This window comes from Arabidopsis thaliana (assembly GCF_000001735.4).
Source record: "Arabidopsis thaliana chromosome 1 sequence".
Classification (NCBI taxonomy): Eukaryota; Viridiplantae; Streptophyta; class Magnoliopsida; order Brassicales; family Brassicaceae; genus Arabidopsis; species Arabidopsis thaliana.
The window spans coordinates 3,423,500-3,440,628 of record NC_003070.9 but is presented as its reverse complement, the minus strand read 5'-3'; the positions used below and the strand labels follow the sequence as shown (position 1 = coordinate 3,440,628).

General features: G+C 36.8%; 5 protein-coding genes, 1 non-coding gene and 1 pseudogene across 13 annotated transcripts; 4 read left to right on the top strand and 3 right to left on the bottom strand.

Annotated features, from left to right (window-relative positions):
* Positions 1 to 269: 269 nt before the first annotated feature.
* GLP7 (germin-like protein 7) lies at positions 270 to 1,599 on the top strand. The gene has a single exon (NM_100920.4). The coding sequence runs from the start codon at positions 398 to 400 to the stop codon at positions 1,049 to 1,051; it is 654 nt and encodes a 217-aa protein (NP_563870.2). The 5' UTR covers positions 270 to 397; the 3' UTR covers positions 1,052 to 1,599.
* A 16-nt stretch (positions 1,600 to 1,615) lies between these two features.
* Positions 1,616 to 2,074, bottom strand: AT1G10455 (B3 DNA-binding domain protein; the record flags this gene model as incomplete). Its single annotated transcript, NM_148456.1, has 1 exon — positions 1,616 to 2,074. One exon carries the CDS (start codon positions 2,072 to 2,074, stop codon positions 1,616 to 1,618), a length of 459 nt encoding a protein of 152 aa, NP_683297.1.
* A 184-nt stretch (positions 2,075 to 2,258) lies between these two features.
* SNL6 (paired amphipathic helix Sin3-like protein) lies at positions 2,259 to 8,865 on the bottom strand (the record flags this gene model as incomplete). Of its 3 annotated transcripts, NM_100919.5 has the most annotated exons (20): positions 2,259 to 2,559; positions 2,646 to 2,796; positions 2,897 to 3,008; positions 3,088 to 3,248; positions 3,326 to 3,478; positions 3,583 to 3,721; positions 3,798 to 3,886; positions 3,978 to 4,571; positions 4,762 to 5,261; positions 5,483 to 5,737; positions 5,830 to 5,957; positions 6,209 to 6,363; positions 6,459 to 6,682; positions 6,920 to 7,010; positions 7,226 to 7,369; positions 7,484 to 7,582; positions 7,670 to 7,850; positions 7,966 to 8,088; positions 8,243 to 8,353; positions 8,537 to 8,865. In NM_100919.5, 18 exons carry the CDS (start codon positions 8,314 to 8,316, stop codon positions 2,650 to 2,652), a joined length of 3,369 nt encoding a protein of 1,122 aa, NP_172515.2. The 3 variants fall into 3 exon arrangements, with proteins under 3 accessions (NP_172515.2, NP_001321764.1, NP_001321765.1); NM_001331906.1 differs by having other exon boundaries at positions 2,259 to 2,796; NM_001331907.1 differs by lacking the exons at positions 2,259 to 2,559; positions 8,537 to 8,865 and having other exon boundaries at positions 2,650 to 2,796; positions 8,243 to 8,469.
* Positions 8,866 to 9,372: 507 nt separating this feature from the next.
* AT1G10440 lies at positions 9,373 to 9,444 on the top strand. Its single transcript has one exon. It is a non-coding gene; the product is annotated as a tRNA-Pro (tRNA).
* A 260-nt stretch (positions 9,445 to 9,704) lies between these two features.
* PP2A-2 (protein phosphatase 2A-2) lies at positions 9,705 to 12,151 on the top strand. Of its 2 annotated transcripts, NM_001331905.1 has the most exons (7): positions 9,705 to 9,728; positions 10,029 to 10,444; positions 10,801 to 10,915; positions 11,035 to 11,143; positions 11,223 to 11,300; positions 11,485 to 11,676; positions 11,751 to 12,151. In NM_001331905.1, exons 2-7 carry the CDS (start codon positions 10,192 to 10,194, stop codon positions 11,922 to 11,924), a joined length of 921 nt encoding a protein of 306 aa, NP_001322206.1. In that variant the 5' UTR covers positions 9,705 to 9,728; positions 10,029 to 10,191; the 3' UTR covers positions 11,925 to 12,151. The 2 variants fall into 2 exon arrangements, with proteins under 2 accessions (NP_001322206.1, NP_172514.1); NM_100918.3 differs by lacking the exon at positions 9,705 to 9,728 and having other exon boundaries at positions 9,993 to 10,444.
* A 52-nt stretch (positions 12,152 to 12,203) lies between these two features.
* AT1G10419 lies at positions 12,204 to 12,598 on the bottom strand (annotated as a pseudogene). Its single transcript has one exon.
* A 499-nt stretch (positions 12,599 to 13,097) lies between these two features.
* On the top strand, positions 13,098 to 16,443 carry AT1G10417 (RUN/FYVE domain protein; the record flags this gene model as incomplete). 4 transcript variants are annotated; one of them, NM_001035942.5, is made up of 13 exons in its annotated part: positions 13,108 to 13,414; positions 13,494 to 13,592; positions 13,665 to 13,775; positions 13,908 to 14,082; positions 14,193 to 14,249; positions 14,418 to 14,554; positions 14,648 to 14,707; positions 14,783 to 14,860; positions 14,989 to 15,056; positions 15,249 to 15,322; positions 15,563 to 15,730; positions 15,988 to 16,043; positions 16,129 to 16,443. In NM_001035942.5, 12 exons carry the CDS (start codon positions 13,172 to 13,174, stop codon positions 16,011 to 16,013), a joined length of 1,296 nt encoding a protein of 431 aa, NP_001031019.4. In that variant the 3' UTR covers positions 16,014 to 16,043; positions 16,129 to 16,443. The 4 variants fall into 4 exon arrangements, with proteins under 4 accessions (NP_001322065.1, NP_001031019.4, NP_001322064.1 ...); NM_001331904.1 differs by having other exon boundaries at positions 13,172 to 13,414; positions 15,563 to 15,726; positions 15,982 to 16,043; NM_001331902.1 differs by having other exon boundaries at positions 13,098 to 13,243; positions 13,356 to 13,400; positions 14,989 to 15,726; positions 15,982 to 16,043.
* Positions 16,444 to 17,129: the final 686 nt, after the last annotated feature.

Below are 17,129 nucleotides of genomic sequence, written 5' to 3'. Positions count from 1 at the left end.
ATAACTCATGGTTTTGAATATATAGTAGAGATAAGCATAGCACAATAAAAGTCATTGCATGAAGGATAGTTTTGTTTTGCTTTGCTTAACGGCTAACAAAATATATCTTACTATATATAATGACTTTTGCTTAAACTAAAATTCTGGCACCACCACAATGAAAACTTGTTTTTTTGGTTTACATGATTAAAATTAAACATTGTGTTGCTTCTTCTGTAACACAAACAAAAAAGTATCCCAAATTTTGAATTTAAACAATAAACCAATATCAAATATATATATAGAAAGTTGAAAACAAACATAAGGTCCAATAAATTAAGTGCATCTTACTAAGACATCTTTTACTCTAAAATTTCATTATTTACAAGCTCTAACTCAGCTTTGCTTCTCGCTCTCTATGATTCTAAACATACTACTAACGCTCACACTTCTTATGGGTCGGGTTAAATCCGACCCGGACCCGCTCCAAGACTACTGCGTTTCTCCTCCTCCTTCATCTCACCAACAAATCTTCCTCAACGGCAAACTTTGCAAAGATCCGACACAAGCCAGCGTCTCTGACTTTTCAACATCCGCATTATCCAGACCCGGAAACACTAAGACCAAACCGTTTATGATCAACGTCACTGTGACCACAACCGCCAACCTCCCAGGTCTAAACACAGTGGGCCTTACAATGGCCAGGCTAGACTTCGGAGGCTCTGGTGTTGTCCCACCGCACGTGCACCCACGCGCCTCCGAAGTGACAGTCTGCCTCGACGGTGTCCTTCTCGTCGGGTTCGTGGATACGTCGGGTCGGGTCTTTACGCAGGAGCTTCATCCGGGTGAGACATTCGTGTTTCCCAAAGGTTTGATCCATTTTCTATATAACATTGATACGGTGAGCTCAGCTTTGGCAGTCTCTGGGCTGAGTAGTCAGAATCCTGGGACTCAGATTGTATCTTTGTCGTCTTTCATTTCAAAGCCTCCGTTTCTGGTAGAGGTTTTGAAGAGTGCTTATGATATCAACGGCCAGGATGTTGCTAGGATCCGCAAAAGTCTTGAAGGCTAAAAATGCTAAAAGCCTAAAACTATATATAACTACATGGCCAACCAATAACTATATACAAATGTATATGACTAACTCAAAACTATATTATGACAACAACAAAAAAAAACGTATAAACAATAAAATGTCACTAAAAAAGGCTATACACTCAATTCCGAATTGAGTTTTTCTGCAATTCTTTAGCTATCTTGTTAACTATGAATGTTTTTGGAATGTGAACGATTTATGATCCATAGAACTATGTAAAGAGCATTAAATTAGTCTGGTAAATAGCATCGTTCTCCTCCAAATTTATTAAAATAACTTCTTATGGCATGCTCTAGATTCTGATTATACATTTAAAAAAACTTTTTCCACATGTACATGTTTCTTTTTACTTATTACGTTCGTTCATTTGCTCGGTTTCTAGTTTCTACTCATAGATTAACTCATAAAGAGAGGCATAATTTTTTTCTGTCATTGTGCTGTTTTACGAGGATAACACGACCATTTCCCCAATATCTACTTTAAGATTATATCTATACACATTTCTTTTACATTTTAAATGGTTGTGTTACTTGTGTGTATTCATTTCTTCTGTAATACGTTTTTCTGTGTCGAAGTAGTACCCGCTTCGCGATGCATTGTTATTGATTGAGATTTGAAATGCTTGAACTTGACTTCTCTTGTCAACTTATCCCAAAAGAGTCCAATATGATCTCCTGTGTTTAAAACCTTGGCATTTTTGATGAGGCCCCATCCTTTTCCGAGATAATACTGGCCGTTGCGTACTTTAAGTCTTACTGTGTAAAAATCGTCAACACTGTCAACATCTCTGACTTTGACCTCAACGCCAGCTCCCAATTTTCGGACAAGGTCATGATCCATCTCCGGAAGTACAAAGTGTTCCATCTCTTGTTTCGGTAAATAGAGTTGAGCGCTATAGTAAAGATCAGAGTCACTTAGCTTCTTCTTTAAAACCCAAGGATCATCTTCTACATATTGGCTTAGACTCAATTCCAGATTGAGATTCTTATTTTGTGCCATTTTTTAAAAACTAGTTTGTAGTGTTTTGAGTTTGGAAAAAGGTTTGGCTCTACATATATATACGCTTACTAGGTATTGGTCTACGCGTGTCGTATATTATTAATAACTTGGATATGGTGATTATGGTTTAATTAATTTTTTAGTTTTTTAGGCATGATTGTGGTAGTTACAACATTTTATCTTTGTGATGACAATTTTTTTAAAGGAGGTAGACGTTGAATGAACAAAATGAGAGTCTTTCGATTTTGGCAACTTTCGTATCACATATTCTAATACAACTATACACCAAAACTGACGGCTCCAAACGCAAAAAGAAAAAAGAAAAACAAACAAAAAATGTGGAGTAGCCGCGTAGTGAATCATGAGCCATATGATCCCAGTCCATGTCACTTTAAAAACAAGTTAACTTCTTTTCTACCACCAAAAGTTTGCATAATCTTTAAGAGCCAAAGAGTCTTTACCATTAAGGACCTCCACACTAACACCTGAAACAGAACAGTTATATCGAGGAAGATCTCACAGCCTTTGTGTAAATGTAAGAGATCGAATTTAATGGAATTGGAGCAGGTACCAGTTTATAGAGGCAAGGCACAAAGTCTGCAATTCAGCATTATGTGAAACCGCGATATTCTTCTCTGTTTCAAGATTTCACTAACTCTTGAATTCGGTTTCCCCTGTTTGCTTCTGTACAAAAGATCTGATGTATTTGCTACGTACTTCACCTACAGCAGTTGAATCATTGGGAAAAGTAAGTTTCAGTCATCCACATATATACATTTCAGACTGCAAGTCTTGCAAAGAGAATTTCATTATATGTTGTACCTTTGAAGAACTGCAAGCCATCCTACATTCCATCTCGTTGATAATATTCAATCTTTCCATCGCAACAGGCATCCCCCTAGATTCATCTAAGCTGGTGAATTTCTTTTTGTTCCTGCAGAGAGTTTAGTTATACGTTACTTCACAACCAAAAGAATATATATACCAATACGCTCTTATCATGCTTCAGTCACCTGTTCAGAAACAGTCCGTGATTCTCTTCATCATTGACGGATTTCAGACATTTATTTTGTAGATAATCTGCAAATGCCGGCTCCATCGCTACACCCATTACTTCAAGCTGATTGTTCCCACTGTTCATAAGCTGAATCGAGAGACGTGTTCCTTCTGATGACTGCAATCAGTTCCAAAGTAGTATTAATAAATTACGGAATTTGAATGGACATATATGCGTAGTTAAGAGAAACCTACATATCTGATCCGGTATATGTTTGCCTCATGGAGGAGGGCACATGCATTCTCATGATACACTAGATCAAAGAATTTTCCAGGTTTTCTGTAGTTCTCATACGCATGTAGTTGCAGAAGCTTGGTGTCTGTTTCATCAGATGCAACCGAATGGAGCTGAAGCGTATCCACAAACCATCCCAAATGATCAGAGGAAAGAGAGAAATAAAAGAGAGAATGGAAGTAGAGAGTCAAGAAGACAAGACACTAGTTTTGCTTACATGCTTAACAAACTTCTGAACTAGCTTGTCCAATGTGAAAAGAACATATGACTGTGCTCCAAAAATAGCTCGGCACTCATCTTCAAACTTTGTATTGTCAATAGAACCGTCAAGTAAATTATAGAGTGCATCCATGAACCTAAACGTGTTATGCTTTGAATATCAGTAAGGAATTGTTTTTTCAAGTAAAGCTATTAACTTGGAAGAGAAATCACCTGGGATAAGAATCAGGAGTCGTGTTATCTGCAGCCTTCCATTTCTTTTCTGAATGTTTCTTTGCTGTTTGTATTCTCTCGTACAACATCTGGAAATCAACATAAGTACATAGCAATTAGCACGGGATAGGGAAACCATCATATTAAATACTCAAGAAGCTTGCTTCAAACAGTCCTTACTTGATGAAGCCTAAATAGCACATAATAGGAATCATTCCCGTAAAAAACTTGAGAATCATTCTGGGAGCAAGTTTCACTAGCTTGCAATGGCCAAGACAGATGCTTGGCAACAGGTTTTACAGTTTGCAGAAACCGTTCTGAAAATGCGAAGGATCCATCTTCACCTTGATTTCCATTAGCCATCTCTCCAGCCACACTACCACGCCCATTACAGTTCATAACTCTGTTGTTCTCTTCATGACAACTAACCTTGGTTCCTGAAACAAGCATTTCAGAGGCAGTCTTATTATTCTCTGATAACTTGTGACAATTTTCTTGTTTGTCATCTTCAGCGCGAGTTTTGTTCTTTGCTCCCTTTTTATCACAACTTTGCTTGTCTTTATTGCTTCTTACATTGTCCGTCACCTTTTGTAAAGGCTTGAAGGCATTCTGTCCATTAACCTCAAAGTTGCTTTGCTCACGACTGGCGGTGGGAGATAATTCACCCTCTTCTAGCTCATGCTTTTCCACCGATGCTGCGTTAACCATATGATTCCCTTCATCCTCCATTATCTGGTCATTTTTGGGTGACACAAATTTGGAAGACTGGATAACCTGTGGACCATAAACCAAAATTAGGGTAATCTATGTAAAGTCTTATAAATAGATACAATCATGACTGGTCTCTAATGATTACTCATCAAGTTTTCAATTTGGTAACTAAGAAAGGTAACCTTTCATTTCATTTCATCACAACTGAAGTGCATACGAACTAAGTTATAAAAAGCTCCACACAAGGAGTTACCTCATTAGTCATAGCTGCATCATCCTGAAGCTTATCGGGCTGGGCAGTTTTCACTTTTATATTGGCTGAGACATCTTCCCGAGAAGAACTTCCTTGCATTTTTGTATTATCTTTGCTCAGTCGTTTCGGGGATATTGGATGTTTACGGTTTGACCCAGAAGCTGTCTCCTTCACTGCCAAACATGCATCTTGCAATTCTCGGTTGTTTTTCAACTTTGACACATCTTCCAGAGCAAGGTTATCTTGAGACCTCGAAAGAATGCCAAAGATGGGCTCCAAAAAGGTTATCCACAGCTTCATTACCTTATCTGATTGTTCAGTGGCACATATTTCTTCACAGTAATACTTGATTAGCAGATATAGATCCTCGTGAATTTGTGTATCACAATAATTGAACTCCAAATCAGGAGTAAATAAGGGCATAACTCTAACAGCAATAGCTTGAAGCAGATCTTCTTGATGCTTTTTCTCACTGATATCTTTCACTTCTGCCACTAAACCTGCATTTAAGGACACAAGGAAACAATTGCATTAATGCAAAACTGGAACTCCGAAATAAATAAAAATTTGTGTTCACTTCACTCTGGCTTAATCATCCTCCTCTCTTCAAAATCACGAAATTTAAGTATGTGGCCAGGTCAAGTGGTTTTATCAAACCTAAAGTAAGTTTAGATTTTGTCATAATGAACTTATTAAGTAAAAATTTGATAAAGAAGCTTACATTTTGTGCTCAAGTTCTTGGAGTCCTGCTGCTTGAAATAGAAACTACGATGATCTAGTGACTTATGGTGATTCTTAGCATATACTTCTGCCCAAACTTTCTGGAAATCAGAATGGCACCTTGCCCATTCTTCTTGCTTCTGCTTCAAGCGCGTTAGTATCACCGGTAAAGCGCTATGCATATTCTTCTTCAAAAGATCCATGACATCAAGCCCATTATCACCGTATAACCGCTCAATGCATCTTAAGTTCATAGCTATTAGATACAATCACATAGAAAGTTATTAGCACAAATAAATGAAGGAAGGACAATAGCCACACTAGATTTGTTCCAAACTAAAAACTTACCTGATAAGTGTTTTTCGATACATATAGTAGAGTCTACTGAGATAGTGTTGTTGTTCATCTTTTCGAGAAGGATTTCCACCTGTTTAATGGCTGAACTTACAGATCCTAGTAACATGTCCATTTCATACCTGAACACAAATTACAGAAATGTTAAACTGGGGGATTCTACCAATAACAAAAAATCACCATTTCTTCATTTATAGGTTCCAGACAAAAGTCTAAATGAAAGGAGAGAAGTCCCAACCATATAGAAGATAAACTTAAGCATGCTAAAGTTATAGTCAAAGTCTATATGGATATAGAAAGAGGATACAATAACCTACTGTACTGTATATACCAAGTTGATAACAAAATTTGTCATCAAACTACCAGATCATACCTGTCATCCTCACACCGAAACAAGCTTTCTTCATACTGGTTTTTGCGCATATGACTGAATGAGTAATCTTCACTCCCTGAAGTGACAGATACCAAGTGGTCATTGAGTGTCTTTTTACCAAGTGTATTTCTGTAGCTTGGGATCTCAACTGCATACTGCATGGGAAAAAGACCACCATATGTTTATAAGAGAACGAAATGATACAGTAATTACAGTGTAGTAGAACAATATTATTAAGGAAAATACCCACATCCTTTGGCAGGAGTCGATAACTTGGGGTACACTGAGTGCATTCAGAAAGATCAAGCTCATTTATAGGTGTTCCCACATACTTGGTAGTCGATTTGTGATTTCCGATATCTTGACTGCCAGATGCTGCACTTTTTTCAGTTCTATCTGCTGTATCTGTTTCAGTATCTTCTCTATTTTCATAATCTCGAAAGTATCCTGGCTGACCTTCCCCGACAGGGGAGTCTGCAAAAATTAACATGGACCTCAGAACCGGATACAAACCACTGACTGTTTAAGTCATAAGCAAAGAAAAAACTGATCATGGTCATAGTACTCAAGATGAGGGCACGTTTGAGACATATATCACTTGCTTGCTTATATTAAATTCACTAGGTACTGAAAGACATTTTCACAATCATAAAGCTGAACTATAGAAGAAATGTAACAGGCCATCCAAATATTTACATTCAAGAGAATTACCAGCGGAGCAAGTGACAAGATTCTCATCACCATCTTCTCGTTGATCAGAGTGTCCAGAATAATCCTCAAGCTTACATCGTTGTTTTCTTTTCTGTGGCAGATAAGAGTCTATATCAACATTTCACTCAAAAACTCCCTATATAAATTCTGTATCATAATGGCTAATTTTGATTTTAATTTATAAGACTCTTAAAACAGTGGAGGAAAGGATGTATGGCCATAATGGAGTTTTGTTACCATGAACATCTATTAAAACCTTACTAACTGCAAAAATTATATCCTTTAATAAAGATGAATAAGAGTAACCTTATCAGAATGCATGGCAGTAGTTGCAGTGCCCTTGTGACGCGGTACTGCATTCTTTGTCGAGGGAGCTGATTCTGGACAATTAGGTAAGAAATTAACGAACTCCATAAGCAGATCTTCATGACCCTTGAATAACATAGTAACCTACACCAACAGATGATATCAGAGAAATACACTAAAAACTGTGACTCTAACAAATAAAATGTGAAGCAGAAAATCAGAAGAATTAACACTCTGTGCAGTAATAAAAAAACATACCTCTTCGTAGACCTCAGAGATGGACTTTTTCTCCTTTCTATACAAGTTCAAGATGTCTAGAAACCGTTTATACGCATGTTCATCATCTCCAAACCTCGTCTGCAAAAGTAGAAACCCCAGTAAACCTTAACTGATATAAATCATCATTACCTTAGTATGCCATTTAGTACCATATTACATCCATACCTTAATCTTGGTGACGAAACCGATAGCGTCTTTGAAATCCACCCGGATCTTAGGCTTCTCTTCCTCTGGCAGAAGGGTTATTTTATACCCTTTGGGCAAGAAAGTATTAAAACCCAAAAGTAGGTCCCTGTAACCCTTGAACAACACTTTAATCCTTTCTATGACACCATTAGTGTCGATTCTGCAACCAAGATAAGACACCATGAGTATACGCAGTTCACAATGTGACATCCACAATACAACACATAAGAAAGGCAAAATGAAACTAAACAAGAAGAGAAGCGAAGTAAAAATACGTCTGAGCTTTGAACTCCTTCATGAGCTCCAGGAATGACTCATATTTCTCTTTATTGTCGTGAAAAATATCCTTCACAGCTTTGAGATACGTTAGGGCATCGATGGTTCGAGGTAGCTTGTTTCTGCATAGCACAAACACATGTAACTTTCAAATACTCTTACACATTTCAATTGCATCAAACTACATTGAAGAATATAACTTGTGGACTACCGAACAAATGTAAAATTGAAAAGAACAAACAATAAAAAATTGGGTTTATCGAGTAAGAGAGTTACGTTTCTCCTCGAGACGAAACTTCAGGCTTTCGCTTTTGAGTGTCAGTGTGAACATCTTCTCTAGCTCTCTTCATCTTCAGTCTTCTTCCACTTTCTCCCGCAGACTGATTTCTGGAAGAACAAAAAAAAGAGGCTTTTAAGAAGCCAAACCAAACTAAGAACCGTGGAAATAGTCCAAGCCAAGAGAAATAGCTCGGAATCGTTGTCCCAAGTAATAGATCTCTCATCGGAAAATCTTAAGAGAAATCACAAAAAACGAGGAAAAATTCTGAGCAAGAGATTTTGATTTAAAACCTTTGTAGACCGGATCACGTTACTCAAACGGTGAAGAGAGCTTCTTCGTTCCTTTGTTAGAAGATGAAACTCGGAAAGAAGTCGGAGGATCGGTGGAAACGTTGGCCGCCGGAGTTTTAAAGTAGAGAGATTTAGACGGAAACTTGGCAAAATGAAAAGCAAAAGAAGCTTCCTTTTGGTAGAAAATAGATGATTCAATGGTGAGATTGCTTCTGATTAGGAGCAATCTCTCTGTCTCTCTATGTGTCTCCCTCTCTCGCTGATTTTGGAAGCGGAGGAGGGAAGAGGGTAAGGCAACGGAACGAGGAAGAAGAAGAAAAAGAGAGGAGCTTGTTTTGCTTATATACCCAAAGAAATCTTCATGTCTGTATGTAATCAGAACCTTCGGAGCTAAATGGAAGGTTACGTACGAAATTGGTTTATTTTTCAATTCCAAATCAAACTTACCGGTTTAATATTATGTAAATCAAAAACCAAGTAAAAAGCAGAGTTAGGGTTTTTTTTCTTTCAACTTTCATTACCTATGCGTAAGTGAGGATTTGATTTAAGGTTATAAAAACGAAACATAATATTCCAGTCTATTCAAACTAAATCTGGTTTATTAATATTCGTTTGTAGTAAGTAAAGTATAATATCCTAATTTTACCTAAAAAGCTCGGTCACATTTTCTTACAAGTGGGAAGAATATGCAAGGGAAAAATGTTTGGTCTATGAATTTTCATACTGTGTTAGATGATAAACTTTAATTAGGTTTGATTTGCATCAATTTAATAGCAAAATTAATGGTTCAAAATGTTTTCTAAATATAAATATGTATTGTCAGAGCTATCATCAATGGGCGTTTGGTCTAGTGGTATGATTCTCGCTTAGGGTGCGAGAGGTCCCGAGTTCAATTCTCGGAACGCCCCTTCTTTTATTTTTGTTACCATGGGCCGCTCTACCAGATTCTCCAGGCCCATTTGTTCGACGAGGAACTTGCCTCATAGTCGACGATCATGTCAACATTAAAAACTTAAAAGCAAATTTGTCAAATCTAAAACATAATATGAAAACATTAGTTGACTAATTATAATTACCGGATGAGAGGAGGAGATGATTTGTCCATATATACTTATCGTTTAGACAAGTTCAAATGACAATAGCTCTGCTCCAACTACCCACGTGTAACGGTTCACAATTCAAATCCGATCCGGTTTGGTCTCAATTCTCTCTTTTTTTTTTCATTTTTTTTTTTGATAATTTGACCGAAAACAACTAGAATTAAGTTGAAAACACCAACGAATTTAACAGAAGAAAAAACAACTAAAACTCAAAATTTTATTTTGAACCAAAGAAAAAAAACAATCATAAGTTTTATAACAATTGGCGAGACTAATAAAATTAACACAAAACCGAACCTTAACCGGGTCATAAAACATTTATACTTTGTCTATTTGGACACGACCCACTTTTAGTCTTTAAAAAAAAAAAACGAATATCCATTTTTTCTCAGCCAGGTGAGAGAGAGAGACATCGAACTATCGAAGACCAGAGAAGCTAGGAGGATTTGATCTCTCCGATTCGGATATCTTAGCTCTGGCCGATAGATTCTCCGGCGATTCATCTTCTTTATCCGCCGTAATTTTCGTATATAGGATCGGTGGTGGCTTTTCAAGATGCCGTCGAACGGAGATCTGGACCGTCAGATCGAGCAGCTGATGGAGTGTAAACCGTTATCGGAGGCGGATGTGAGGACGCTTTGCGATCAAGCGAGAGCGATCCTTGTCGAGGAATATAATGTTCAGCCGGTGAAGTGTCCTGTTACCGTTTGCGGCGATATTCACGGCCAGTTTTATGACCTTATTGAGCTCTTTCGTATCGGTGGCAACGCTCCTGATACTAACTACCTCTTCATGGGAGACTATGTAGGTCTGTCTTTCTTCTTCTTTCGATTTTATTTTTGGGGTTTTTACTTTTTTTTCTCATTTTAGATCTGTGTTTTTGGATCATTCCAAAATGGTGAATTCTTGGAAAAGTATCCACCTTTTTATTTATCTAGAGTGAGTTACTTGTGGGTTCTGTTTTTTTTTGGAATGGTAGGTACTGAAACTTCCCAATATAGAGACTTGTTGATGCTCACTTTCATTATTGCACTTCCCTTGAATTCTAGTCTTTAGATCCTTGGAACTTTAACCATTCGTTGGTGTACCATAAGATGGTGACAGCTAGATTTAGTTTAAAAGGAGTGTTGTTGGTTTCTCATTGTCTTGCTTTGTTCTTTGCAGATCGTGGCTACTATTCAGTAGAGACAGTTTCTCTATTGGTGGCACTAAAAGTGCGATACAGGGATAGACTTACAATCTTACGAGGGAATCACGAGAGTCGGCAGATTACTCAAGTGTAAGCTTTTGTTTTGAAATAAGCTTATATTTGAGCGAATCGTACTTTTCTTCATTGGTTTCTGGCTGATCAGCAAAGTACTATCCTGTTTTGATGCATGTTTTGCTTCTCTGTTTCAGCTATGGTTTTTATGACGAATGCTTGAGGAAGTACGGAAATGCTAACGTCTGGAAGTATTTTACAGACCTTTTCGATTATCTTCCTCTTACCGCCCTCATAGAGAGTCAGGTTAGAGCTGTTCTTTCTCAGTTGGTGTTTGATACATCTTTTTCTAAGTACAGCTTTTTGACTTCATCAAATTTTGTAGGTTTTCTGTTTGCATGGAGGGCTTTCACCTTCTCTGGATACTCTTGATAATATCCGAAGCTTGGATCGGATACAGGAGGTAACCTTCTTGTTCTCTGCTAAAGGCCTTAGTGTGGACTTAGTTGGAAGAGTTATGAGTCCTTCCTGGGTCTCAGTGTCTTGTCTCTACTTAAGATACAATTACAAAGAGCACAAACGTTTGGAATTTTTTATGACATCTTATTGTTCAGCTCTTTGAACTATGTATGATGTGTGATCTGTAGGTTCCACACGAAGGACCTATGTGTGATTTATTATGGTCTGATCCTGATGATCGATGTGGATGGGGAATATCTCCACGAGGTGCTGGTTATACATTTGGACAGGATATCGCAGCTCAATTTAATCACAACAATGGACTAAGTCTCATATCAAGAGCGCATCAACTTGTCATGGAAGGTTTTAACTGGTGTCAGGTATGAACATTCTTACGGCATGATTAGTCTCTCTCTCAGATTGAATCGTTGATCTCTCCTTTGTATGGTAACAGGATAAGAATGTGGTGACTGTGTTTAGTGCACCAAACTATTGCTACCGGTGTGGAAACATGGCTGCCATTCTAGAGATAGGAGAGAACATGGAGCAAAACTTCCTCCAGTTCGATCCAGCTCCTCGACAAGTTGAACCTGATACTACTCGGAAGACCCCTGATTATTTTTTGTGATTTCTCTGTTTTTTTTTGTGGTCCCGACCATATATAATTTTTTGAAGTTCCAGTTTTATTGCCTATGTATCATTGTAGATGTGCCCTTTTCTCTTCTTTTTTCTAAGTGGAGTTCGAATTTCCCCTAGAAAAAAAGAAACACATCATTTTTTTCTGTTGTTGAGGTGATTGCTATAAAAAAGTTTGTAGGAGAGGCTTCTATATCTATAAAATTGAGCGTTTGTCTTCTCATTTGTGCCTAAATACCCCAGAATAAAGACTTTGAAAACTAAATGCATTACAAACAAAGACGCCAAACCGAAGATTTCTACATATTTCCAATACTGGCCTAACAAAACTTCCAGTATGGTGTGACAGCCTAAATGTACAACACAACTCATATCTATTTTCTGCTTCTCCTTTCAATTCTTCTTTGATGCTTTGGCTCGTGACCTCATGCTGGCTCTTCTAGCCACATCCCACGCTTTCTGTGGTGCGTATATACCCAGTTGAGAAGCAAAGAACGGTTCATAACCAGGTGAGTCGAAGGCAAAACGAATGTGCTTTGAGATTTCCCGAGGCAATTGGGATATCGCATAGCTTCTCGCTTCTTCTGGTGTGAGCTCATTCGTTATCTCCAGTTGATCTGCATTGCTACTATCCGCCTTATGCATGTGAATCTCTTGAACTATCTGGTGTGAGCTCATTTGTTATCTTCAGTTGATCTCCAAGTACCTTATGTTTTTTTAATGAGTTGCATCTGTGTGACTCTGGAAGAACCATATGAAAGGTAAACTGTGTAGGGATGAAATAGTATAGAGATTTTTGGCCAAAAAGTCTACTGTATATATAAGATTACCGTTTATACTATTTTAATAATGTAATAGCTGAAAATAAAAATATAGTCAGCTATATTATGAAGTTTAGATAGATATTTGGAAATAGTGTTTCTCTCTTTTTATAAAAATATATTTTAATAAAATATATTTTAAATCTGCCACTGGTAATGAATTATGATAGTTACGATAAGTTGGATTTATGTTCTCCATTGGCTAATGAATAGTATATGTTTATTTACTGGGCCCATATAGAATAAATTAAACTAACCTGGGCCTGGGCTATTTTTCTTTTTTTTTGTCGTTAACTAAACTATTAGTTTGACAATTCCGACGACCTAATTTTCCTCTCGTTGACATTGATTTTTTTTCCACAAAGAAGAGATTTTCTGGCGGTCGAAATTCAAAATCGGAGGAAGAAACCAACCAAAAATGGAGATGCTCAAGTTGTCAAAATTCAAATTGCAGCTTCAGTCAATGATCGGAGAAGTGCGAGATCTGCGTGTAAGGAGAAAGAGGTTTCTATACATCTATGGATTGTGTATCTTCTTCGCTCCACCAGTTTCTCTCTTCTTCTTCTTCGTCTTCTTCCACTTTACTACCGGCGTTTTTGCAGGAAAGGGAGCGATCAGTCACAGATCACATTACTCTTGCGAATCAGGTTCTTCGATCAATGTTACTGTTCATAGCTCTCGTTTTTGTTTCGTTTCTGATTCGTAGATGGTGATCATTTTGTTTGGTGCTTTCGCTACAGAAACAGAAGCAAACGGAGGAGGACTGCATCAGGAAAGTGCAGGAGCTTCAAGCTGATTTAGCTTCTTCTAGAGAAACACAGGAGGCACTCGAGAGAAAGGTTTGGAAGATTCTTCTCTTCTGCGAATCTATTTCACATGGAGTTAGTGAAAGTTTCTAATTGATTTTGCAGGTGAGTTATCTTCAGAACGACTATAGTTTGCTGGAAAACAAGCAGAGTGAATTGAAGACAACTATCCAAAATTTGCTTCAATCGCGAGAAAGTTTCTTAAATGCTTACCAGGTGCTTTTCTCATAAAATCTCAATCCTGTCAAAATCTTATACTATATCTAAGGGATAAAAATAGCTTAGAGAATCATCTCCATGATATGGAACTGTGTAACTTCAGTTAGTGAAATGCTGGTGTGTTTGCAGGAGTCGTTTTGTGAAATGAAGTGTTCAATTGAAGCCAGGGATAGGAAGATTCTCATGCTACATGAGAAGATAACCTCTCATCTTACGTTGTTTGATTCAATTGAAAAAGAGGCATCAGTAATTAAAAAGGTCATACATGAAGTTCAGGGCCTTGTGGATAAAAAAGAAGATGTAGGCATGTAGATCTCTGATCTCTGACTAATTCTGCTTGAATATATGTACTAATGCTTTCACACGGCTTCCCCCTGAGAGAATGATTATGTTTCTGTTGTTTCTTGTATCCAGTGACTGGCTTGAAAGAGAAAATGGACCATGTCTCTACTTATGAAAAAGTGTTTATAGGTGAGTTTCTTTTCATGGAATCAGCGGTGATGCTAAAATGATTGTTGATAGGTTACTACTTAATTGTTTTTCCTACGTTCATTGTTCATTTACTCTTGTGGTCTTTTTCTTTGTTCTGTATGTTCACGGTTATGAAGAAAATGATTTTTATCTTCTTCACTTATGCAGAGAACATCAGAGCGTTAGAAGAGAAACTTAAATGCCATGAAACAGAACTGCAGAGCAAGGATAATATAATATCAGAGCTCTCCGCTCAGCTGGAATCAGAAAAGAGTAAAAATGAACATCAACATCAAGTCGAAGAGATATCCTTATCAGAACTTGCATGTCTTACTGCATTTTCAAAGAAACTAGTGGGAGATCATTTCTCACGTATATGTTTACTTGACCAGCCTTACCTTCAGAAAACTTTGCAGGTCAAAGATTTAGCTGTAGAGAACTTAATTTCTGAAAAAGAGGTAATTATTTATCTACTGAATTTGATCGTTTTTTCTTCCTCAACAGTCTCTATAACTAGTGTCTCAAATGTTTAGGCATTGTATTCTGAAATGAAGGGTTTGGAGATGATTTTACAGCGGATTCAGGAGTCTGTATCCCTTATGACTGAAGAGGTAACAGATAATCGAAGTTTTCTATCATTCTAACATTCCAACCTTGGATAATAGTTTAGTGGTGAACTTTAAATTCAGATGATCAAATAATTATTTCAAATCGTCTTTCATTCATCTTGATATAACAGGATAGAAAGGTGTTTACATCAATACTGACATTCGAACAAGGTTCCGATGAGAGAAACAAAAGATCCAGGTCTATTAAATCACTTTTTAAATTGTTTATGTCTCTGTACTGATTGAAGGGGAAATAGATTGCATCCCAATTGTCTTAATATGATATACTCTTTAAGGTTGTACTTTGGAATGAACTAGATCGGTTTTCTGTCTCAATTTGAGTAACAATATTCCCAAATCAATGCTTATCCCTCTTTGATTGGCTAACTAGGCACAATGACACAGTTGACAAAATGGAGGAACTTCTATATGTAGCTCCTGTTATGCATTCTCAAGAAAACTCAGGTCTGCTGTTTTCTTTTGCTGTGTTGTTATTTCCTTCGCGTAGAAGAACTAAATATCACCAGAAACAACATAAAACCATAACATCTTCAGTGTATAAATCTATGTATTTAATGGAAACAAGGATTTTCTTCTAAGAGAATCCCAAGTGAAGGTTTTTAACTGACCTGCTATGTAAAAGTGAGAAACGTTGATCAGTTACAACTTCACGCAAACCGGATTCTCAGTTACTTCTTTTTGCAGTAAAAGTTATTCCATCAGCGTCTCCAAGGTGTCAGCACCAAAAAACAGACTGCAGATCGATACAAGATGATGATCATCAACTGGATTCGGCTGAGTACCTGCAGCATAACACTGTCAGTGGCCATTGGCAGAGTACTAATAACCACAACCACTTTGAGCTTGAGGCAAGTGAAATTGATTTTCTCTTTGTTTCTTGCTTACAATTGCTGATAGAAGTAAAGTAGTGAACAAAGATAATTGACTTATTATCAGCTACTGTACTATGCATTTTCCGCAAAACAATCTCAACCTTTTGAAGTACCTTTTGACTTAGATCCCTCCTATAAAAACTCTCGTATCATAGATTATTCATTGGTTGAGAGACGATTTAATTCCGAACTTTAAACCCATAAGTGAATAAAATCTTCAGTCTTTTGCAGGACAAGTACAAAGAGTTGATGAACCAGCCTGATTCAGAGTGCTCAACGAATCGAGTTTAAGAGTTAAGTGTCTCATCATGATTTGTGATTGTTATCACTTAAACTCTTATGTTGTTCTTTTGACCTCATAAACTACAGTATTTGCAGGTATTGAAAAACCGACGACATTGGTTCAGTAAATATCACCGGTAATGCCTTTGAGCTTTTAAGTTTGTTGTTTATGGTCATAATTGTGTTTGTCTCAACTCTTAGGTTATGAAAAGAAGATAGCCTTATGGAAGAGATATGTAGAGGCTTAGCTAAAATATAACTGGATCGTTCTAATGACCAATTCACGTTTCCATTAATATAGTGTCGGATATTTTCAAAGAAACTCAAAGATAGAAAATATTTAGTTCTTGGTTGGTTCGAACCCAATTTATGTGTTAAAACCTTTTTTAAAAATTAACATTTTTTCTTAGCAAAAATTTAACATTTTCAGTGTTTTTATAGTATGTTATTATTTTGCAAAGTGCAAACAAAAATTATAGCAATGGATTCCTCCTGTTTGCTTTTATCGTTTATGCTTATACAATTAGCAAAAGTACACTTAAAACTTGTAAAGAAAAAAAGAAAAAAAAGATAGACAACGACTGTAATTAAGTAATTTGACAATGAATCGTATATGTTTATTACACGTCAAATTTTTGGCCAAGATATTTATAAAGAGATTAGATCAGTGGACTATACAGCTCTCCTTTCTCTATTAGCCGTGGAAATTATCGACCACATATGTGATGTAATAATAGGAATATCAATTATTAAGCTTGAAGAAAGTTCGTTTGGTGGGGACATGGTCATATAAACGACGAGAACATGAGTTTTCTACATTTGCACGCAATGAAATTAGACGTGGACAAAAGGAATTTTTCTTTACATTTTCATAGAGATTGAAAATAGATTAATATCTCGAAAATAGTAACTTTTATCAGTATTGCTTGTATCAAAATCCAAGTTCACATGAGGTAGTATAGCTTTGTATGAGTGTTGATGACAAAAAGAAAAGGAAAAAAAAATGACGAGAAATTACTGCTAAAAATGACTATTTTCCAAGTGGAAATGAACTAAAAACAATAAAAATTAATAAAGAGAATGAATAAACAAAAGTG